We start from the raw sequence: 25,031 nt of genomic DNA on the forward strand, positions 1-25,031 counted from the left end.
TTCTCCACTTATTATTGTTTGAGTGCTATATAGTATTTGTCAGCAAAACTGCATGTAAGGGTGAAAGTTGTAGTCATTTCAATGGAACATCTGCTGTCTGTAGTAATACATTTTTAACAGTGTACTCCAAAATGCACCTCCAGCTACATACCACACCTTTACCACACTTCTACTAAATAGATGTGGCTCATTTGCTGTACTTGTTCTTTGTGAAACGTTTGGATTTTTCACAATCCTTATGATGTCAGTGATGGAAAGGTCTCCAGCACCACTGGAATGTAGATATGGGAGTGTGTGGCAATGATATCTTAGGTGGCACAGTTAGAAATATGGTAGAGTAGATATAAAAGAAGAAACATGCTCACATGCAGTTTTGACACACAAATGAAATAGTGCTGGTCCCTTCTCATCGCAAGAGATTTGTGCCCTCCAATCAACTGTGTTTGGCCTCTGTTGTGCTTCCGAGGTGTTGGTGCTTGTTGCTGCTGGCGATATTGGAGTGTAAATGAACACGGACTGATCATATCTCACAGTATCATTCTCCTCCAATCCAGTGAGCCTGGATTGGCTGCTCTTTTTTGCTGACAGTTTATTTTAGATAAAGGGCAATAACATTGTTGTGGTCTGGGGCGTTCCATATAAACCATGTGGCCCTGAACAGAATAAGTCCTCAGCTATAACACACGCTGAGAGAAAACAATCCTATCACTCTGATTTCCTAAGATAGACTTCTATTTTGAAGTTATTTCTTCACAAAAAGAGAATAATGGCTACCTTAGCCATGGAAGATGGGCTGCTCCAGGGGAATAAAAATGACAATGGGACAGTAGACTGTAAATTTGGTGGTCCATCTGCGACTGGAATGCCTGAGACTGTGCATTCAGTATACCAGTCATACCAGAGTGGGTCAAAAAGCTCAGAGTGACACCATTGAAAAGGTTCTTGAATTACCTCACCATAATCACTTGCTTTATTAACACTAATACCTACCCTCAGTGCTAATCATAATCCCAACTGACTCCTACAAGTTAACCCAAACTACATTTTTAACCCTTACCTCTTCTGAAATCCTAACCTTCTCGCTAATCTTATCCATTTCCCTCACCCTAATCCCGCTCACCCTCGCCCTAACTACCTTTCAACCGACAGAGTGTAACCCTAACATTATGCCTCACACTGATCATAACAATAACTTTAACTTTCACCGTAACCCAAATCCTGGCTGTCCTACCCAATTACTCAAACCCACAACTATCGCTCACTGCATACCTTTTTATGAATTACTCTCCATTCTTACTGTTTCTATCTCAGGAATTGTTTTTTAAACTCATTTGGTTGGAGTAGCACATGTTTTGAACCGAATGATTCGAATAACTCACTAATTACTAATTTTTCCAATTAAGTACCAGGGTAATCCAGATAATTTCAGACTGGCATCCAGGTGACAATGTACGAGATATGGCGGACTTGCAAAGTCACCAGCCATAGCTCACAGGCAGGTTTCTCCAGTCATTTTGCCAAATGTAATCCTTCACAAATGTTATTTCGCTACCGGTTAAAATTACGAAATGTTGCTTTTTTATTTAAAGGAATCTGGCTAATTGGGACAGTCAGTATTCAATTGCAAATCTAGGTGACCTGCTTGCTGATCAGCAGACATGTAAAGGCGGGAAGTGTTGCGGCGCTCTCTTCCGGTCCAGGTTTGCTTTATAGCTCATTATTGCAGCTTTTGGAAAGACGCTTCGGCTGTTAGTGGGCCTGAGGAGGAGACAGATGACTTTAGTAATGCAGGTCGATAAGCGAGCGGCACATATTTCAGTCCACCGGTGACACCACTGAGTAACAGTGTGGAGAAATAGTGCGCTGGACATATGTTAAATGGATTGCACACAGCGTATACAATTATTACATAGCTCAAGGTGACAACTGCATTGCAGTCCTGTGGTCTACATCATGAAAAGCGCCGAATAAAATGTGATTTGCTTCATCTTCCTCAAGATCCTGGGACTTCTTCCATCACTGACCCTTGTGGTATTATTGACCTATTAATAAACCCCGGCTCATGCAGGTACTGGGGAGAAAGAAATATGCCAATAAAATCACTGCGATGCAAATGTATTGTTTGCCAGGGTTATTAAGAACTGACCTGAAGCTATTAAAAGTGATTGATATTACAATCAGTATTGCCGTGTATTAATGCAGCAAATACATTTTCATCTTTCCCCTAACTAAGGTTTGCGATCAATCCCTTTTTGTCTATACAGATTGTTTTATTTTCAAACCTTTTTTGTGCCTTGGCGCTGACCGTTATTTGTTTTTCTTGTTCGCAGGGGAGAAGAGGCAAACCAGGACCCCCTGGGAACCCAGGACCGCCGGGACCCCCGGTAAGTGATTCAAAAATGCGTCCAAACAAATGCAACGACTGCGGCAGGCTTTGAAACACCGTTGAGGCTCTCGTATAAAAAAAAATGGGAAAACATGCCTGAAACAAGATTCAGTATAATTGCTATATATTAAATGTTGCATAATTAAAAACACACGAGCTGTCAAAATATTGTAAAGCTCTAGACCCCAACAAATTGTATTAGTACTAGGACGCTCATATCGCGACTGAGGATTGTGTGTAGCGGAAAAAGAGGCAGAATTCCGCCATGAATCATATCTTCTCAGAACAGACGAGAACCAGTGCTTAATTTCTCCATTCAGTCGCAGGTGATGGACACCACACTTATTTTTCATCTATGATTCTGAGAGAGCGCAAACTGATATAAATGTATGAGTACATCACACTTACCTATAGTAAGCACAAGTCATGATGAGAAATGCCATGAGTGCTAATAGTATCTGAAATTATATTCTAAATGTATAGCTAATATAGAGATTTAAGTAGAAGTGGAACTAATACAGAAATGTGTGACATTATATGATTTTATTAGACGTGATTATTTTGAATCTATGTCGTGTAGCTGTTAACACATAAGATGGTCTGTGGTAAAACGCAGAACGTGGTAGGCCTCAGGGCCAGAGCTGGAGCTAAAAGGGAAGGTGTTTCTTTTCACGACACAGATTGTTTAACGTTTTTGGTCATTGCATTAATGGGCCATGATTTAGAGTAATGTTTTCTAAATAATAGAATAAGAGTTTTAACATGCTTTAATTAAATGAAGAAATTGAATGCTATAATCATAATGTGAAATATTGTAGGCCTGAAATGTTTTAGCAGTGATTTACACGTACATGTCTGGGCTGAGAAATGTTGCAAGCCTTTTTAGAAGTCTATGAGAGTTGGGTTCTTGGCGGCAGATATCTGTCTGCAACAGGAAAGGGGGGATCCAATTATAAGTGAATGAATAGAGGTCTGTTCAGTAGACGGCCCAGACATGGAGGAGGGTTCTGGAATGTTTAAGGGGTATCAGCGGGCCGGAGAAGAGACTGAGAAGCAAGGTCAACTCTAACGTCTGAGGCCCAATACAAAGCATCATGGAAAAAGCCTGAAGTTGCACCACGTGAGAGGCGTTTCGCAAGGGGCGTCTCAAATGTTGTTGACTGTTTTGTATTAGGGACAGCACCCCTGGGTGGAGTTAGAGCAGAGACCTGAGGACCCTTTAGAGAGCGGATGGGTAGGCAGTGAGGGGTCATGACTGGAGAACTTTAGGTTTTCACCAAGAGACTTAGAGTGGGTGACTTCCCTTGGGGGTCATTCATTGCTGACACCTTTGTTAGGTTGGGATTTGGTTAAGTAGGGATACCATCTAGAACAGGGTAGGGACGCCTAACCTGTGTTTGTTTTCCTCCAACCTAAATGAAGGAGAGATATGCGTCTATGCTGATAGCTTTGCTATTTTTAGAACTTGTGTTAGTGATTTCTGTTGCTCGTCTGAGGGCTTTTCGAGAGCACATGTATGTAATTGGACCTGTGTATCTCGTGAATCTCATTCTGAGATGCTTGTATTTGCAGCTCATTATATCTTTACAATAAACTTTTGAAACCTAGAAGTTGTCCGTGATCTTTGAGAGTAGAGTCCTTTCTTGGGTGAACTAATTTGCAGATAGGTGTACTGTTTCCTTCCAAGACAGGCAATAAAGGTTCAGTCGACCAGATCGAGGTTTGGATCAATAGATATAAGGTATCGATCAAAATCTCGCCCTTTCAGTTGGTAGCTATAGAGGATGGTTGCCTTCTTGAGGACGGTGACCTAGGCCAGGTTAGCTTACCCCAAGGCCCCTAGAAATCGATGATCGGAAGAACAGCCCGCAGATGAAGATCCGGATGACGTGAGACAGAAAAAGCAGCAGTATCAGAGAGAGTGAGTATAAAGGGTTATGCGTGTTAGATTGCGGTGTTTTTGTATTGTATCTATGTTGTAATGTTTGGCGGAGTTGAATGTCTGTAGAGTGACTGTGGAACAGGTTGTGAGCGCGCGCAACCGGTGGAAATCTTAAGTTCAAGGAGAGCTTAAGTGGTTCGGGTGTATCGGACACCCAGAGTAATTGTCAACTAGTGTGAAGGGGGTCATGAGGTACCATTGATCACCCGAGAGACCGAGATAGGGGGAACGTAAGAGTGAGTGCGTGAGTAACGGACGCTGGTCGGAAGTTACTGTGTGTGTAAGTAACCTATCAGAAAGACGATAGACATCTCGTCAGTTGTGTTGACAATTACAGATAGACTGTGGACGTACAGTCGAGAGAAGTGACCGCTTGGTCGGAAGTAGTCATTTTTCAGTGTATGAATGGGACGCATGCATAACCGGGAGACGAGTTGAGAAAGGAGGGGTGCTGCTGCGAAGCGGAGAAAAGAGACGTCAGGTGGTGTCGCGCAGTGATTGGCTGACCGGAGAAAGACCGCGCTGTGATAGGCCAGCTAGCGAACACGTCATACAGGGTCGCGACGTGATTGGCCGACAGGAGAAAAACCGCGCTGTGATAGGCCAAGCAAAAAAAGCCGCGACAGGATTGGTGGATTGTCATCAGGAAGTAAACAGAGTAGCGAGGCTGGATTTTGTGCGCATAATTATGAAGTGCTTTAAATGGTTGAAAGCGATGTTTAAGAAAGAGAAGCGGGGATCGTATGAAGGGGAAGAAGCCCCGCCGGAGGGTACGCCAGCTCGTTACATGGCAGTAAATGTTGGGTTGCATACGATCCTTTGGATATCAGAGTGGAGTAAGATTACTGAAGGAAACGAGGAACTGACGTTCCCGAAGTACGGGACGTTCAGATTAGAGGTGTTACATCGATTGAAATCAGTCATGACCTCAAAGAGACCCTTGCCTAGACCAACCCAGTTTGAAGCCCTTGAGGCATGGCTTAGGGCAGCGCATGAAAGGAATATGAACAGACGGCAAGAAAGGGTGAAACGCTCGGTAAGGGCAGTGCAGGATGCCAGGTGGGATGCGGATGCTAAAAGATGGAGAGTGCATAATTTGGAAATAAATAAACTGTACCCAGTGTTAGAGGCGCCAGTAAATAAAAGCCCCATAGAAGAAGATGACGAGAGCGAAACAGAGGACAGCCTGATAAACAGATTACTGACAGACAGGCCACCCCCGTATAATAGAAAAGGGGGAGAGGTCGAGAATACTGAAGGAGAAAAGGGGGGCAATGCAGGAGAGCATAGACTGCTTCCCAGTTCAGAGTGGGATCCTGAGCCAAAGAAAGAGTTGCTCCAGCCTAGTCAGGTGCAACAGGTAGTCGGTAGGTTTGTGGTACAAAGAGCGCCGGAAACGGAAAGCGCCACATCCTACCCATTACCAGATGCACTACAGGTACCTGTTACCATAGGTCCTATAATATCGATATATGACCAAGAGAGAGCAAAAGGGGAAGAACGGAAACGGAAAGACAGAGAAAGAGCAGAGCAGGCAAGGAGGAACGATACCACTAATTCCCCAAGTCAGATGCCAATACCCAGAGAGTGGAGTACCCCGATGCACACAGCAGGGGACCCAGGAGGAGATCCTGGGGGCCCTAGATGGCCAATGGATCTGAGGGGATCTGGACGAAAATCCTTTCAAGAGCTAAATGAGTACATGAAGCAGTGGGACGAGGCAGTGAAGGCTCAAAAGTGCATCAATGCTGCAGAAGCAGAAAGGGAAAGTCAGGACAGCAGAGCACGAACTCACTGCGGGGCTGGGGAGAGTAGCCCGGAGTGGGACTGTAGAGGGAGTAGGGGAGTCACCCATTGGGCCCGGAATGGAGGTAGAACAGATCCGGAAAACGGGGGCCCCGGGAGTGGAGGGGTGGCGTGCCCGATACTCAGTGAAGAGGAGAGGAGAGCACAAGAGTACAGGAACAGCTTTAAGTGTCCACACTGTGTGCCTGGCACCAGAGAACAGAATGGGAGTTGTGAGAGGTCGCACCATAGTCCCTGTGATGACAGAAATGAGCGCAGCCCAGGGAATATGGGGAACCAGGAAGGATCGTATCGGATACTGAGCGATACGAGGCAAAGGGAGTGTAGCGACCAGAGGGAAAATAACAGAGAGATGTGCGGTGAGAGGAGAGAAGAAGACGAGAGTGGGCAGAGAGAGAGTAGGGATAAAAGGCCCGTGTTCCATCACCTTCCAAGATTGGATGGCCGAGCATGGGACCTGGAGAGATGGGAGCAAGGGAGGCCACCCATTAATTCTCCTGAGCCCAAACGCAGAGCTCGAAGTTGGGATGGTAGGGAGACCAGTGAGCCCCCTTCAAAAGACATATTGCGAGCTGAGATAAAAGCCAAGAGACTTGATGTCTCCAGCTTAAGGTCAGATCTGGATGACATGGTAGATGGTACCCTGCCTTTAGAAAGAATGGAAATGTATGAACAGGATGAAATACTGTATATGGCAAAGGACATCACACGAAAGGCGAGAGCAGTCCATGAGAAGTTAGTCGAACTAGCAGGCAAATATATGGTGGACTTGTCAAGAACCAAAGCATTACAGGGTAACCACAGGCTACATTACTCAGATCGAGATCTAGATGAGAGGAGAACGATTGGGCTGAAAACACACATAAGGGAACTGATTACTGGAATAAGGACATGGAGGGCACTAGATAAATGGGAAGAGAGGTGGTCCAAGAAAGGGACCGGCAGAAGAAGCATGATTGGTATAACACCAGGACAGCAGGGAATAGAAGCTTACCCTTTGCGTGAAGTTGCCAATGGGAGCTATGTACATGTCCCTTGGAGTAGGGGAGATTTAGCTGCTTTTACCACATCTTTCCCCAAGTTACGAGAGAGCCCCGTGGAGTGGTACAAGCAAGTCGAGAGGTTTGTAAAGATCTCAAAAGTCCTATGGATAGATCTGAACACGCTGTTTGACATTGTAGTACCAGGAGATCTGTGGACAGCATGCAAGGTTAGCGCTGAGTGGCCCACAACGGAGCCAGAGAGAGATGCTAGGACTAATGGGCCGTCCGAGATCGTGATGGCAAAATTCGAGAGAGTGATGACTTGGCTGAAAGAAAAAGTGCCAATGCAAGACATAGATTGGGTCAGAATAGACAGAACGAGACAGGAACCCAAAGAGACAGTCCATGAATATTACGAGAGATTGCTGAAGGCGTTTAAACAGTATAGCGGCTTGGATGTAATGGATCCAAAGGACATAGGGCAATTCGTGTCCAAGTTCGTCCTGGGACTGAGACCGGATATTAGTTTAATGATTCAGCAACACTCGATTTGTTGGCAAAGTAGACCCCTAGATGAAATACTGAGATATGCCAGGTACTGCTGTGATGAGGTAGACTCCAAGGCTAAGAAACTAAAAGAGAAGCTGATGGTGGTACAATTGCAGGCAGCAGGAAAAGGGGGACCGCAACAACAGCAGCAAGGGACAGGTACAGGAGGTAAGAAGCAGTACAGTCAGAACAAGGGTAATGAGGAGAGTACTACCTTCAGACCCAGAGTAGACATAGCTACCTTGAAGAAAACGACTAGGTGCCACCAGTGCAACGAGTTGGGGCATTGGAAACGCGAGTGCCCTTACAATGTAGAGATCGGAGAGCAAGAGATAGAGGAGGAAGAGGTCCAGAGCGCACCTATGAGAGGGGCGACGCCATACCAAGGAAAGGTGCTCAAAGGGGGGGGGGCTCCTCCCCGAGCCCAGTTCCCGCAACCTCCTCGAGTAGGGAGTATGGGTAAGACCTATAGACAAATGCCCCTGTTTGTGGAAGGTGAAGAACGCTATTATGTGGACCCATTAACCGGACAGAGAGTGGAAAGAGAAGACTGCACCCTTGGGGCAGCCTTAGAGGTAGATCAGAGGGGACCCTATGTGGAAGCAGAAGTAGCAGGGTGCCCTACGACATTTCTGGTGGACACAGGAGCCACTAGATCCACGATCAGATCAGCTGCAGTTCCAGACCTGCCCATGTCTGGAGAGACCATACAGGTGGTAGGGGTCGCAAACAGGAGAATAACCAGCCAATTGACAGAACCGGTACAGGTGAAAATAGGGAAGTACAGCGATGAGCACCAATTTGTAGTTTGCGATTCAAGCCCTGTGTGTCTGCTAGGAAGAGACCTGTTGTGCAAATTGAATTGTACTATATATTGTACACCCCAGGGAGTGGAGGTATTGACTAATGATGATGATGCAGATTTCAAAGTTGCAAACTCAAGAATATGTGTGGAGCTGTACCCTACTTTGACAGTAGACGAGCTTCCCTGGGATTTGAGAGAGACAGTGGCATCAGAGGTATGGGATTTCACTGGGGAAGAGATTGGATTAGTCAAAGGGGTGGACCCAGTGAAAATTGTAGTGAAACCGCATGCTGAGTTCCCAAGAACACCCCAGTATAAATTGACTCCAGAAACGATTGCAGGCATAAAACCCGTGATCGAGTCCATGATTAAACAGGGAATACTGAAAGAAATTGTGGGTAGTCCATGCAACTCCCCGATTATGGGTCTGCAGAAACCCAATGGGAAATTTCGGATAGTACAGGACCTGCGAAAGATTAATAACATAGTCGTTTCATGTTGTCCAGTGGTACCGAATCCATCAGTGATACTGTTTCAGATTCCATTCCAAGCTGAGTGGTTCACTGTGATTGATCTTTGTCAGGCTTTCTTTTCGATCCCTTTGGACGAAGATAGCCATTTTCTTTTCGCATTTAAGCTGGAAAATCGCGTCCTAACATGGTGTCGTATCCCTCAGGGGTATACAGAGAGTCCATCGATCTTTAACCAGCTTCTGAAGAAAAATCTTGAAAGTCTAGTGCTGCCCCAGAAGTCAGTTCTGGTCCAGTACATAGACGACCTCCTTGTGGCGTCAGAAACAGAAGAAGCTTGCAGGGAAGATTCCATTGCTTTGTTAAATCACCTAGCTGCCAATGGGCACAAGGTGTCCCCGGGAAAATTGCAGTACTGCCTGACAGAAGTACAGTACTTGGGACACAGAATTGAGAAAGGCAAACGAAAGGTGTCACCAGACAGGATAGAGGCGATCATGAAAATGAACGCGCCTCAGACACAGAGAGAGGTCAGGATGTTCCTAGGGATGGTGGGTTATTGCCGACAGTGGATCGTGAACTTTTCACTGAAAGCAAAGCCCTTGCAAAAACTGACGCACAAAGAGGTGAGTGATCCGGTACCATGGGACAAAGACTGTTTGATGGCATTCTTACAGCTGAGAGAGGACCTGTGTCGTGCTCCGGCATTGGGAATGCCTGATTACAATAAACAATTCTTTCTTTACTGTTGTGAGAGAGAAGGTTGTGCGTTGTCTGTGTTGGTCCAAATCCATGGGAATGCCCGTAGACCAGTTGCTTATTTCTCAGCTACTTTAGACCCAGTAGCCGCAGCGTTGCCCGGATGTCTCAAATCCGTTGCTGCAACGGGTGTCAGCATTGAGAGATGTGAAAATATCGTCATGGGGCACCCGTTAGAGGTGTGCGTGCCACATTCTGTTGAACTGTTGATGACCAGGACCAAAACACAGCATCTGACCAATAGCAGGCTCACGCGCTATGAGCAAGTTATTCTTGCTGCGGAGAACGTGACCCTCAAGAGATGCTCTGTTTTGAACCCTGCTACCTTAATGCCACTTCCAAATGATATTGATGATGATGATGAATATACAGACCATGACTGTCTCGATGTGACTGAACTATGCACCAAACCCAGACCCGACATCGTAGATGAGCCACTGACGGACCCAGATGAAGTTTTCTTTGTCGATGGCTCATGTGTAAGAGACGAAGTTGGGCAGTTGAGAGCAGCTTATGCTGTTTGTACAATTGAAGGAGTTGTGGAAGCAGGGTGCCTGGAAGGAGTACACTCCGCTCAGGTAGCCGAGATTATTGCCCTAACACGTGCTTGCTTAGCAGGCAATCAAATTCGAGTCACCATCTATACCGACAGCCAATACGGGTTTGGGGTAGTTCATGATTACGGGCAGTTATGGTCTCAAAGAGGGTTCATGACTTCTTCAGGCTCTCCCATTCGCAATGGAGAGTTTGTGCGCTTGTTGTTAGAAGCATTGCAATGTCCAGCAAGTATCGCAGTTGTAAAGTGCATCGCACATACCAAAAATGAGGACTTTGTTTCGAAAGGCAATAGATATGCTGATGAAGTTGCGCGGTATTGCGCAGAACAAGGTTACTCTTTCACAGAGGTGGATGTGGGTGGAATAAATGTGAGAACTGAATTAGCCATGATACTGGAAACTGTTGATACTTGGGATGAACTGTCAACCATGCAAGAAAATGCTCCTGATTCAGAAAAGGAAACATGGGAAAAGGCAGGATGTGTAATGGGTGAGACTCATTTTTGGGTCTCAGCAGACGGCAGAGCAGTGTTGCCCAATGAGATGGTGAGTCCAATGGCTAGACTCATACATGGTCCCGTACACTTAGGGAGAGATGCTATGCTGAGAGTGTTTAGACAGACTTGGTACAATCCTAAGTTTAGAATAGCAGCAGAAGCAGTGTGCCAGCGTTGTGTGACCTGCCAGCAGCTGAATGTAGGGAAAAGAACACCAGTTGCACTAAGTCACATAGGAAGGTCTGGAGGTCCATTCAACAGAATGCAGATAGATTTCATTGAAATGCCAAGATGCAACCGCCTCCGCTATGTCCTGGTGGTTGTTTGTGTGTTCTCCAGGTGGGTTGAGGCATACCCTACACGTAGGTGCGACACCCTCACAGTGGCTAAGTTACTGCTTAGAGAACTTATCCCTCGGTTCGGGGTGCCGGCCTTTTTGGAATCAGATAGGGGAACACATTTTAACAGCGAGCTTGTGAAGATGATTTGTGTTGCACTGAATATAGACCAAAAACTCCATTGCAGTTACCGACCAGAAGCCTCAGGAATTGTGGAACAAATTAATGGCACGATCAAGTCCAGAATAGCGAAAGTTTGCTCCTCAACGACCCTGAATTGGCCTGACGCCCTGCCATTAGTACTCATGAGCCTTCGTAGTACCCCAGACAGAAGAACAGGGTTGTCACCACATGAGGTGTTAATGGGGAGAGCAATGAGACTGCCATCTATTCCAGCTACTGCACTGTTAAATATCACAGATGATATGATCCTGGACTATTGTAAGGGGCTGTCTGACGCCATGCGTTCTGTGTCCCTTCAGGTGCAGGCTGCAGAGGTTCCAGCGTGCCAGGGCCCTTGCCATGACCTGTATCCTGGGGACTGGGTCCTGGTGAAGAAACATGTGAGAAGAAGCTGCTTGGATATTCGTTGGCGTGGGCCCTACCAGGTCATCCTGATCACAAGTACAGCTGTAAAGGTGGGAGGCCTGCCCAACTGGATACACGCGTCGCATACGAAAAGGGTTCCAGCACCTCTGGAAACAGCTCCTCTCTCGGATGGACGTCCAGCAGAGGACCAAGAAGCCATAGAGGGGGCTAGCCAAGCTGTAGAGGTGCCAGTGGAAGCAGGGAACGAGTCTGACCAAGCTGAGGACGGTCAGTACAACAGCGAAACAGAAGACGCTACAGAAGGAGAAGACAGCTGGGAGTACGAGTCTGACCCTGACAGGTCTGAAAGAGAGCGAGAACAGACCAGAAGGAGAAGGAGTAGAAGGGCACGTGGAGAAGCAAATTGGCCGCAAAGAAGAAGTTCTAGCCTGAGGTCAACTCCAGAAGCAACCCTTCCTCCGATATCAGAAGACTCAGACCCAGAAGAAGGTGCTCAGGGCGCTGAAGCACCAGACCGAAGAAGGTCAAGAAGAGTGCGTGTGCCTAACAGAAGATACTCCACACCTGAGTGGACATATCTGGCGACAAATGTCTGTGAAACCGGAGACAGGGAGGATCCGAGCGGTGGTGGTGTCCAGTTCTGAGCCCATTATCACCGTGGAAATACAACTGTTGGTACCTGGTGTCGAACAAGAAGGGTCACTAACATTCGTGCTCCCCAGACCTCCCCGCCTCAGCAAGTTAAAACACATGTTTCTTACAGAATTGAAATTCCCCGACTTTGGTACCACGATAACAGCACATGAAGAGCATACTCTTCGCATGGAAATATTGAACTATGCTATTGAAGCTGCAACCACAAATCTAATAGTCGATTGTTAAAGGACTTTGTAAATAAAGCAAGCAGAAGAAAAGAAGATTACCTAGCGCCCAGGAAGCAGAGAATTTTAGGGAACCCCTTGAGTGGATGGAGAAGGGCTAGGGTTGTCTTTTTGAACTGTGAAAGGACTTTTTTTGCGAAAAAGGCTGTCAGCCTCCAGCTGTGTGGATTCTAAAGACAAAAAAGGATTGAAAGAGACTGTAAAGGAACGAGAGGAAAAGAACTTTTTTTGCAAAGAGAAAGGGAAAAGCTAGATTGTCTGACGAAATGGAGGCCGGCACCCCGAACCGCAGAGCTAAATGTATAATAGGTACACTAATAGTAGGAGTGATAATATTAATAGCTTTAGTGGTAACAATTTCTTATGTAAAGGGACATGAGGAAGAGGTAAAGGTAACTGATGCGAATTCTGTAGTAACACTTACACCCACTGTTGCAGGTGAGAAAAGGGAAAACACTCAAGAGAAAGCGTTATTGGCTGCAGAAGCCCGCAGGTTACATGTAGACGAGTCCCAAGGAGACTTTAGGTCAAATGCTTATGCTAAACTTTTGTATGAATACGTGGATGCCATGGAGGTTAAGGATTGCTACGTCTGCATGCAGTTGCCTGCGTCTGTAGATGAAGGAATTCGATATCATCACCTCCCTCTGACATATGGCATTACATGTAGCTTATTGCTTAGTATATTTTATGAGAGAGATAGTTTTGAATACTATTTCTCCAATTATGATTCTGTGTTGCCAGAAGTCCCGAATTATAAGCAGATGAATAAATGGGATTACTGGAAGAGTGAAGACAGATTGGCCAAGTTCTTCATTCCTTGGATTACCTTAGATACTTCACATGCCCGTAGAAATAATCTGACATGCAAGGTGTCAGAAGTCGAGAAAAAGTTCATAGGGCAGGTGGATGATCGTTACAGGAGACAAAAGATTTTGAAAAAATCAGGACAAGGGAAATTAGATTGGACCGAGGAAGAGAAGTCACATAAGAGAAAGGGTAGTAGTGGTCCAATAGCTTTAGATAAAGCGCAGAGAGGAAAGTTATGTCTTCACCGAGCCAAAACGTATTATGAAAATGTATACGTGGGTGAAGTTGACTGTGAACATGCTTTTAATTTAGAGTACTACACTAAGGATTTCCTGAAGGGAATGCAAGTAATTCCAAATGTGTATTTTGTATGTGGAAGAAATGCTTACGTGAGACTACCTGACAACTGGTATGGATCATGTTACTTGGCAATTGTCTTCCCCAAAATATATCATGCACAAGACTTATTGATCATTGAGGGCCAGACATCATCGAGGGGAAGGAGAGATTTAGGCGATGCAGAAATGGTTGGAGATGTCTTTGGAGCTATGTTCCCTCTTTTGGGAATAATCCTTAATGATGTTAAAATTAGACGACTGGCAACAGTTGTCGACAGGTTGTCTGCCAGCACTGCTCAGTCCTTAATGCTGGTAGAAGGAGAGATGCAATCGATAAGGGCTATGGTTCTTCAAAATCGGCTTGCATTAGATGTCTTATTAGCAAAAGAGGGCGGAGTCTGTAAGGCTTTGAAGGTTCAGGAATGTTGCACTTACATTCCAGACCTTTCAAAACCCCTTGAGAAAGTTATTAAGAACATAACTAATATACACAAAGAGATCGAAGACTTGAGTAGAGAAAATGTCTGGGAAAAGGTGGGCCACGGAATGAGTACAGTTGGAGGGTGGTTTTCCACCTTGGGCAAAAGCTTTATTTGGTATATCCTAAAGCCTATCATCATAATATTGATCTGTGGGATAATATTGTGGGGATTGGTGAGGGTATTCAAATGGTACAGAGCAAGAAGGTCAGAAAGGGCCCAAAGAGAACAGTTGCAGAGATTGGCTGCCATACAAGATAATCAGTACAGGAGCCTGAGAGCTCTGGAAGCGCAGAGAATGCCAGCAATAACTGCAGTTTAAATGTTAGTGATGACCCCGAGAGGTCATCAAAGGGGGGAACTGAGAGAGCGCAAACTGATATAAATGTATGAGTACATCACACTTACCTATAGTAAGCACAAGTCATGATGAGAAATGCCATGAGTGCTAATAGTATCTGAAATTATATTCTAAATGTATAGCTAATATAGAGATTTAAGTAGAAGTGGAACTAATACAGAAATGTGTGACATTATATGATTTTATTAGACGTGATTATTTTGAATCTATGTCGTGTAGCTGTTAACACATAAGATGGTCTGTGGTAAAACGCAGAACGTGGTAGGCCTCAGGGCCAGAGCTGGAGCTAAAAGGGAAGGTGTTTCTTTTCACGACACAGATTGTTTAACGTTTTTGGTCATTGCATTAATGGGCCATGATTTAGAGTAATGTTTTCTAAATAATAGAATAAGAGTTTTAACATGCTTTAATTAAATGAAGAAATTGAATGCTATAATCATAATGTGAAATATTGTAGGCCTGAAATGTTTTAGCAGTGATTTACACGTACATGTCTGGGCTGAGAAATGTTGCAAGCCTTTTTAGAAGTCTATGAGAGTTGGGTTCTTGGCGGCAGATATCTGTCTGCAACAGGAAAGGGGGGATCCAATTATAAGTGAATGAATAGAGGTCTGTTCAGTAGACGGCCCAGACATGGAGGAGGGTTCTGGAATGTTTAAGGGGTATCAGCGGGCCGGAGAAGAGACTGAGAAGCAAGGTCAACTCTAACGTCTGAGGCCCAATACAAAGCATCATGGAAAAAGCCTGAAGTTGCACCACGTGAGAGGCGTTTCGCAAGGGGCGTCTCAAATGTTGTTGACTGTTTTGTATTAGGGACAGCACCCCTGGGTGGAGTTAGAGCAGAGACCTGAGGACCCTTTAGAGAGCGGATGGGTAGGCAGTGAGGGGTCATGACTGGAGAACTTTAGGTTTTCACCAAGAGACTTAGAGTGGGTGACTTCCCTTGGGGGTCATTCATTGCTGACACCTTTGTTAGGTTGGGATTTGGTTAAGTAGGGATACCATCTAGAACAGGGTAGGGACGCCTAACCTGTGTTTGTTTTCCTCCAACCTAAATGAAGGAGAGATATGCGTCTATGCTGATAGCTTTGCTATTTTTAGAACTTGTGTTAGTGATTTCTGTTGCTCGTCTGAGGGCTTTTCGAGAGCACATGTATGTAATTGGACCTGTGTATCTCGTGAATCTCATTCTGAGATGCTTGTATTTGCAGCTCATTATATCTTTACAATAAACTTTTGAAACCTAGAAGTTGTCCGTGATCTTTGAGAGTAGAGTCCTTTCTTGGGTGAACTAATTTGCAGATAGGTGTACTGTTTCCTTCCAAGACAGGCAATAAAGGTTCAGTCGACCAGATCGAGGTTTGGATCAATAGATATAAGGTATCGATCAAAATCTCGCCCTTTCAATTCTGAGCAAGCGAAAGAGAGGGAAGAAAGGGAGCACGAACAAACAAAGAGGAAGAACAATACAGGGAAACAGGGGCAGAAGGATCCTGCAAAAGGCAGGTAGAGAGACAGGAAGTGTAGGAGGGGATGAAAGAGGCATCGGGTAGAATCCAGAATAGGCAGCTTTGCTATTCTGCAACAACAGCATTCAACAGCACTGCCAGAAGGCTCCTAGGTAAAACGTTAGCACCCTGCACTTTTTTCAGTAAAAATTGAGCATGGACTACAAGAGCAATGTGGCTCTGCGTTTGCAGACTGAGCGAAGAAGGCGGTGCTACAAAGTTACTGCACCAGTGTGTGCTCCTAACTGCAGCATAGATAAACTGCATGTGTGACGGTAAAGTACGCCATGATATCTGCAGGTCATGGACTCACCTGGTCCCAACCGCAGGGACAGATCTCACACTGGCCTCCTGGGGAGTGTGTGGGGGCGGTTGGGGTAATGCAAGAACAGAGAGACTTGCGATACTGGATCTGCTCAAGGGCTGTGCAACACTGCATAATAGGAGTTGGCACTTCTAGGAACTACGTTTGCGAGGTAGATGTGCACTGGACCAGAAACTCTGGCTTTTGATGGCAAAATGCAGTCGAAATAACAAATGGAGGCAGGTACCATCAGTACACTAACAAGTCTTTACATAAAATGAACATGCATTAACTTTAGTGACACATAGATTAGAAATACTTGCACTTTACAGGATACACTCAGAGCAAAAGTTGGAGTTACTTGGACTCCTAGGGATACAATCGAAACACAGGGTGAAGTACAAGATTGATATATATAGTAAAGACTCTGCAGTACTCTCACTTGGCACTGCTGTTCTTCAGAGAAGCACTGGTGTTAGAAATGTCGGTCTACTTGTCCAAATAGGGACCCTTGCTTCTAGTCAGGGTAAGGGGGATACACACTTTAGATAACCCCCTCTCACACCCTGGGTAGCTTGGCACGAGCAGACAGAGTTATCCCAAAGGCAATGTGTAAGGTATTTGTACTTAAATCACACAGTATTACAGTGATAACACCACAAATGGACACAACACTAGTTTAGAAAAATAAAGTACCTTTATCTAAACTCAACAAGACCAAAACAACAAAAATCCAACATACATATACTAAGAATATGACTTTAAAAATGTATCAAACAAATGGGTCCATAGAGAATTATGGATGCGTGATTTCTTACAAAGTACCTGTAGATGCGTCAAAATTCACAAGGCCAAACAGCCTCAGAGATGGGAAGCATCGAAAAACAAAGAGATGCATCAGTTTCCGAGTCCTTGGGGAGGGGATTCGACGATTCTGCTGCACACAGGAGAAGTGGTGCGTCAAATCCAGACTGTAGGGGAAAGTGATGCATTGATTCCAAGGCGGTTCTAGTCTGCAGGTGATGCATTGGGAAAACTTGCAGCACAGGTGTGATGCGTGAAAATCCAGGATGCGTTAGCGATCCATGCGGCAGAGTAAAGTGGTGCTGCGTCGGTTTCTTCAGTCGCGATCCTTCGATGTGTCGGTGCTTGCAGCAGCGACAGGCGCTGCAGCAGTTTCGGCAGCGATGTGTGGAGATTCTTCTTGCACAGCAGTGCTGTGTTGGAAAAACAGCCACAAGAAGAGCGATGTGTCAATTTTCGTAGTTCTTCAGGTTTCTTCCAGCTCCCAGCAGCAAGCACAACTTCCAGAGGCCCAGGACTGGAACATGCACCCACTGGCAGGTCAGAACTCTCAGCATCCAGAGTTCAGGGGAGTGGGGGGTGACATTTTTGTGTCCCTGAGACTTTAGAACAGGAGGCCAGCACACACAGGCCTTTGGAGATCTTCTTTAGGCAGGTTCAAAGCAAAGTTTCAGTCTTTGTCCTTTCCTTGGCAGAACCAGCAACTGCAGGCCAACCCCAAACAGCAGAGGGACAGTACTCCTCCTCCCAGCTCTTCAGCCCTTGTCCTTGGCAAATGTTCCTCTTGAGTCCAGAAGTAATCCAAAGTTCTGGGGTTTTAGGTCTAACACTTATACCCCAAAATGTATTTGTTCTTTTGTGCAAGGGTTTCTGAGCCCAGTCCAAACCAGTTCTGTCCTCACTGTTGCAGTATGACTATCGGGGGTGGAGACAGCATTGTGTAAGGAAGACAGGCCCTATTCAGGAGCGAGGAAATCTCCACCCACTACTCTAAATTCAGCCAAGGTCCATTCAGGTCAGATCTGAGTCATCCAGGAAGGGCCAGGCACACCTTAGACCCCCCCCAGTGGCTGTCTACAGTGAATGCACATCCCATGCCCCTATCACTCCAAAACCAGACAGTCAATATACAAACAGGCAGAGGCACACAGAATGTTTAAACAAGACAGTTTCTACTTTCTAAAAGTGGCTTTTTCAAATGCACAATTTGAAAACCATCTTTACTAAAAGATCTGTTATTAAATTCTGAGTTTAAAGAACATGAACTCTATTCCTCTATCTTGTCCCAGTGGGAAGTTATGCTTGTAAGATGTTACAACGCATTTCCCATTCTATCCTAAAGGGCAAGATAGCCTTTCAATAAATAAAAATGAAATTGGCAGTATTTCACTATCAGGACAAGCCACACACACCACTCCATGTCCTACCTTTCACAAATACTGCACTCTGCCCAGGGGGTACCTTGTGCCTACCATAGGGGTGCCTTACATGTAAGAAAAGTGATGGTTAGGGCCTGGCAAGTGGCAGGTCTGAGATACTTTTTCAGGGCTATTCATGCAGGTGGCACAATCAGTGCTACAGGCTCACTAGTAGCATTTGATTTACAGACCCAGGCACACTTCAGTGCACTTTACTAAGGACTTACCACCAAATCAAATATGCCAATCAGGGAGAACCAACTGTAACAACAATTGACACAGGAAGCACTTGCACTTTGGGCTCGACTGTTCCCTTGAGGCACAGGGTCAAGACTGCTTTGCATACAGCTGGGTCTGAGCTGAGGTGGCGAAGAAAGAATGATGATGGATTCAACCCAGATTTGTGACTGGGGGTGTGTCTGAAAAGTTTCAGCACTCCGTCCATCATCTCCTTGTGTTTGCTTAGCACTCACCCTTTAATACTGATCAACAGTGACAAAGTGCCCAAAGAATCTCAGCCAGCAAAAATGTAATCCAGCACAGCATTAAAAATACAGGAGGTAGAGGCAAAAAGTCAGGGGAAACCATGCCAAAGATGCCAAGTCTAACAACGGGGAAAAGTCTTTAATCCTTGCGTGGTGATAGTTCTAGCATCAAGGTTGTAGAAATGGTCTGGAGGATAAACATACAGGAAGCACTGGAGTAATTCACAGAGAGGACATGGAGGAAAAGTCTATAATCTGTGAAGAAGGGGATACTCGGTCCTGTTTTCTAGTATAGGAGGTTTAGTGTGCACTAACCTGATATCAAGAACGTAGCCTAGTTCTGCCACTTGACTGAAGTTCGAAGCCTTGTGATCCAGAGTAGCTGTGCAGGAGGGAGCAAGGAGGAAGACATCAAGGGAGTGGATGTCATGGCAACCACTGGTTCAGCTGGACTTTAAGGAGAGTAGAGCTCTTCTTGGTTCTGGCAGGATTCTTCAGGTGAGTGGTAAGGGAGACGCTTGTTCTGCAAGAAGTGTGGTTAAGCTATGATTCTGGTTTGGGCAGGGTTTATATACCCTCTCGGAGGCTCAATGGATGTAGCTAGATCATGTGGGGCACATGGCCGTCTGGGAGGTTTTTGAACCTTAGGTAAAACATGTTAGTACACTCTCTTCAACCTTACAGAATAGGCAGGTGCAGCTTGTTGATAGGAACCAAATAACAAGAATTGAAAGTATCATATTCGCTCAAACGTGCATAGTGGAAAACAACACCAAGGCCCCAGTTACAAAGAGAGCAAGGCTTGCCATTGGCTCATTGGATTCTGGGGAATGCTGCAAAAACACAACATGGCATGGCAAGGTGGCATAGTGAGCAAAGTAACGATGGAATAAACCCAAATCTGTTGGCTGGGAGTGAGTGGTTGAAAAGATTCATCACTCCATCAACTTGTTGTGTTTCCTATTCTGGGGAATGCTTGTAGGGGTTCAAACACAATGGAAATTAAAGGTGCTGGGGAATCATCGGTCATGAAGGTGCTGAGGGAAATATTGGTCATGAGGATGCTGGGGAAACATTAGTCATGAGGGTATTGGGGGAACATCAGTTATAAAGGGGCTGGGGAAACATCAGTCATGAGGGTGTTGGAGGAACATCATCATGAGGATGAAGGGGAAACATCAGTCATGATATCACAGCATGCCATAGGGCACCTTAGGGGTTAAGCCACATGGCCCCTGCATGCTAGACCACTATGCGAAGGACGCAATAGGGGGTTGTGACATGAGGTAATAGAAGGGAGTTGTAACAGTGTATAGTGTAGACGTTTTCTGGCATGGATGCGCTCAGTTTATTTTCAGAATAAAGGCCTTTTATCACTGACATAGCTGTCTGATGGAGCACAGTTTCCCAATGCCACAAACGCTAGCAAGCCAATCCTGATGGTACAAGTTGGCAAGAAATAAATTCGGATTGGTTGATTGCCCACAGCCATTTTTTCAGACACGGCCCACGTAAATTATTTTGCAGTGTACAAATATAAATTGTGTTGTGTTTAGTGTTGCCCCCTAGTTCAGTTTTATAATTGTCAGTTGTCAGGACATGCATTTCAAATCTTGTGCATTTCTTTTAAAAATCATTGTTATCAGTGGTTGTATACGCAAACTGCCCCATGAGTGCAGTAGGCCTGATTGCCCACTTGTTGTAACCTAGTGTCACTTCGGTATTACAGATGGGACTGTACTCTCTTTGGCATTATACAAGACTCCACAGGGACCTACGCAGCCCCTTCTATTATGCGGATCACGCTAGCGCACATTTTACATCTGTTCTATCACAATGAAGTGTACCCTCAGGTTGATGCCTGCACAATGAAAGACGCTCAGGCATCTTTAAACAGGCAGTCCGTCTTTCACAAATACACTAATACCCAGTGCAATAGGATGCAATGTCCTGGTCTGCACCCAGTGCACTCTATATGTAATACGGACCATGGTGTTATAATTGGTTCTATTGAAGCAATTTGTAACTACAACTTGTAAAACACATACTGCCACATGAAAGTGGGCCTGGATGAAATTTAAATAACGCCGGCGTAAGTTCATATTTTGAGAAATTTTCATTGTTTTTTATGCTAAATTCCTGAAATTGCGCCACTTTACATAATTATGCACCATTCACGGTAAAAATGTACCACAAACATGTGAACAACAGAATGGGGGCTTTTGCTTTTTGTAGCATTTTGTTTAAATGCTTCCTTGCACCAAAAATGTGTGCAGGAAAACATTTCATGCTAAAATATAGCGTAAAATGAAGATTTGCATTTTGTTTAATTACACGCAATTCTGGGTCATTTTGCTGAAGTTTTGCATTAGTATGTGGAAAAGTAAATTTTGCCATGTTCTGTGTCCCTACGTGTTCCCCATCCTATGTTATGTGTGCATGATTAATATGCATATGTATCCCCCATGTTTGATTAAAGACGCAATTACAGTTGTGTCCATCTCTAGTATGCCAGTTCCCAGTTCTCGTGAAAGCTACGAGTATTAGGCCTATGTAAGGTTACGTTGCCACGTTTCTCAGTGTGCACGTTATTTCATTGAAAAGTCCCCGTTTCTAGGCCTCAAAAGGGCCCGGACACCAGATTCAGCTCCTGTCTCCTGAACCCTCGCTGAGGAGCGATACAGCCCCCACCTGTATCCTCGACCCTTCACTTACTTCCTGCCTCGCAGTGCCCGGCTCGGCCTAGCTCTGCCTACGAGTCTGCCAAGAGTATGTTATGATTCTAGTTATCAGTTCAGCCCTCCTTCTCTGCATTCCTAAGCTACTGAATCGCATCAATAGTTTCCGTCATTGTCTAGCCTTTACGTCTCCATGTAGGAGAAATACTGCATTTAATGGTCATTTAATATTCTTCAACACGCACTACATGTAGAATAATGCATGCTCCAGTCTTAGAGTCTGTTAGCCTCTCCCCTCCTGACTTTTAGTTTATATCAACATGTCCTCTAAACATTAGATACTAGATAGGGTTTAGGTACATGTCGCCCTGACTCTCCAGACTTCAGTCTCTACTCCTAGCGCAGAGTTCATAGCCCCCAGCTTCTCCTAGTAACACGTCATTGTCAGTTTGCGCGCACCATTAGGTCAGAGGTCCCGGCTCCTTAGGTAGCCCCCTCCATGTTTCCGCCCCATTCATGACATATTCTGTTACGTTTATATCACATGTCCATGTATACGCCTCTTGTTACACCCACTTTCACCCTTATCTTTCGCGACTGCTATTGACCACACCCACTGCTCCGCCTATCGTATGTATTGTAATGCAACTGTTTTAGTATATATGCTTGCGTACTGTTATTAAAGTTAGCGCGCTCATTCCCTGTCCCCCCTGCAGGGCCCTGCCATCCTGTTCCCGTGCAGGTTGTCCTGTTCCTGTCCTTTATGCTGTATTAAACCTGCAAACTCCTACTACCTCGAATCTTGACTCTTATTTATTGAGCTATCTGTTATTGCTATGTCCAGTCAAACCTAGATCCGGTATTATTTATTTATATACCACATAATGGCGCCCGAACAGGGACTTGCCCTTTCCCCACGCGCCGGTGAAGCCACGCCGGCCCCCTGACCCTCTGCAGCCGTGACGGAACCATACCGTGCACGTGCAGATATTTCTGCTTCAAGTATCCCTCAGGCCCACGGAGGAGACGGAGGTGGCGGTCCAGCATCCAGACGAGGCGGTGGAGGAACGCGGCGAGTCCCGACCAGAGCCCAAGCCGAGAGTCCAAGGTCCGAGGTATCCGGAGGCCCACCCGTAACTGAAGTCCGAAGTTCGTCCGTCCGGCGTCGAAGCAGTCCAGTCCAGTCCGAGGCCTTCCGTTCTTGCTGCCCGGTGAGTACCGTTGCTGGGGTAGTATCTAGACAGGGTCAATCTAATTGACTCTGGTCCGTGGGTTTTGGTGGTACACAGACCCAAAACGAAGTGTCCACTTCGGTGGATGCGGGTCCTGACGTGTCTCTTTATGAGACCGGTAAGTTTCGTACTGTTTTAGCAGTGCATCTAGTTTCTGTTCTAGTCAGTTCTGTTCTCGAGAAAATTCATGTATTCTGTTTTCAGTATTCCAGGTAGTATTCTGTTCGAACTGTTATTTTAAATGTTCTTCATGTATTTTAATGTCGTGGTATGAAAGTGGTGTAGTTATCGTGTTCATTGTGTATTGTATTGTGTCTAGATTACAGTTCAGTCATGCCGCTATTTTCCAAACTACGTCAGTTGAAAACTAGAAAAGGTCTGTTAGAAGCAGCAGTTCCTGTCCCGCCTAGGGACAGTCCAGGTCATTTTATGTATCAGAAGCATGGCATAAGTGCCATATTATATCTAGATTTATGGGTAGAGTATACCAAACAGTTAGAAGAAAAGTATAGATGGCCTGTATCAGGCACATGGGATGCCGAGTGCATCATGCGAGTAGAAGAAGCATTATGGAAAAAGAAAGCCAGACAGTCACAGAAAGATGCCATCGAGTTATGGCGCAAAGAATCTCATAAAAGAACCGAAAAAGAAATCAGAAAGTCAGAACTAAGTAGAGAATCCTTAGAACGAGCCCAAGAAAGGGAACTAATCGAGATAGGTGAACGAGTTAAAACCGAACAGTCAGACAGACAGAGGAATGCCCTCATAAAGGGTATGTACCCTCTTCTTGCCGAGGGCTTGCCAAAAGCAACCCCGGAGGCATCCAGTAATTTTACGCCACCATTAGTTCCGATCAAGCTACGTCACAAACCGACCGCAGCTGATATTTTTATTTCGTCCTATTTGGACGACACAGTCCCAGAATATGCAAATCCTGTTCCGCCAGCTCCTGTAAATAATGTAAATCCTGCTCCTCCAGTCACCGGAGTACCTGTTACGGTACCCCCGGTCCAGCCCACATTACAATTTCCCGCCGTGCCAGCACGAAGAGTATCAGTCGACGATTCTAGTTTAGGGGCCGCAGGAGGAGGTCCTCCTGGTACCCCGCCACCACACCAACGAGTAACGTTAGTCGAGTTACATGAAAGTGCGTTACAGCGTACGCCCAAATATAAGTCCGTTGCAGATTTCCGACGAGCTCTCACTGAATGCCGTTATGATCCAGTTGCAGGTGATGATAGTACAGTTATATATTCCATCCGTGTAAGACGGGTGACCGGGTATTTGGACACCCTACCGAATATGAAAGAAGATCTAGACAGAATATATCGTTTCATCCGTACAGGGGATGATCCAGAAAGTATTGGCGAAGCCATGTCTCAAAGGAAAGCTGAGATCCAGCTCATGTTATTAAAGTTTCTGATTAATTGTTTAATAAGAGAACAAGATTACCCGACCAAAGATCCGGCCGAAATGAGAATCCTGACAAGGTGGAGTGATAATATAGCCGAGGGTAAGCACAGAACCATCAGTAGTATAGAGAGTATGTACAAGAGAATCCGTAAAGAAATAATAAAGTTACACGAACAACGTAAAGCAGCACAAGTAAACGAGAAAGAGAATGACTCTTCTACTGAAGAGGTAGACGACGAGAATCCCACTAGAATAGCGTACGTAGGTAGAACTAGACTTTCCGACCGACATTCACGTCTAGACTACAAGAAAACTGTTCCTCATCCAGCACCAGAGCAAGGTTCTCTAGAACAAGTATTTCAAGTTACCGATCACATTCTGAAATCACGAATCGGTTACAGTGAATTAAGTACTATGCATGAACAAGAACTAGCCCGATCAGCAGTCCGATGGACTACTGATTCTACCACTTTTCCAGATGAAATAGTGGCACAAATGTTTCTGAAACTGCCCCCAGCCGAGCAACGACTGGTGGGTATGTATATGATCCAGCACCTCATTACTCTGTATGAGGGTCAACATTCTGATCCAGGTCCGTTACACGATGTCCTGAACGAGTTACTCCAGTATAGATGGAAAGGTCTAGGTACCGATTTAATTAGTGTCATTCTAGAACAGC

The 25,031-nt window shown here is 45.3% G+C and overlaps 1 protein-coding gene across 2 annotated transcripts in view; it reads left to right on the forward strand.

Annotated features, from left to right (window-relative positions):
- Nucleotides 1-25,031, forward strand: part of COL19A1 (collagen type XIX alpha 1 chain) — a 2,464,374-nt gene that overhangs the window by 1,599,183 nt on the left and 840,160 nt on the right. For both annotated transcript variants that reach the window (XM_078648013.1, XM_078648014.1), the window contains exon 18: nt 2,331-2,384. In XM_078648013.1, coding sequence (XP_078504139.1) covers nt 2,331-2,384 — 54 coding nt within the window. The remainder of the gene's footprint in view (nt 1-2,330; nt 2,385-25,031) is intronic.

The sequence above is a fragment of the Lissotriton helveticus genome, chromosome 6 (assembly GCF_964261635.1).
Source record: "Lissotriton helveticus chromosome 6, aLisHel1.1, whole genome shotgun sequence".
Taxonomy (NCBI): Eukaryota; Metazoa; Chordata; class Amphibia; order Caudata; family Salamandridae; genus Lissotriton; species Lissotriton helveticus.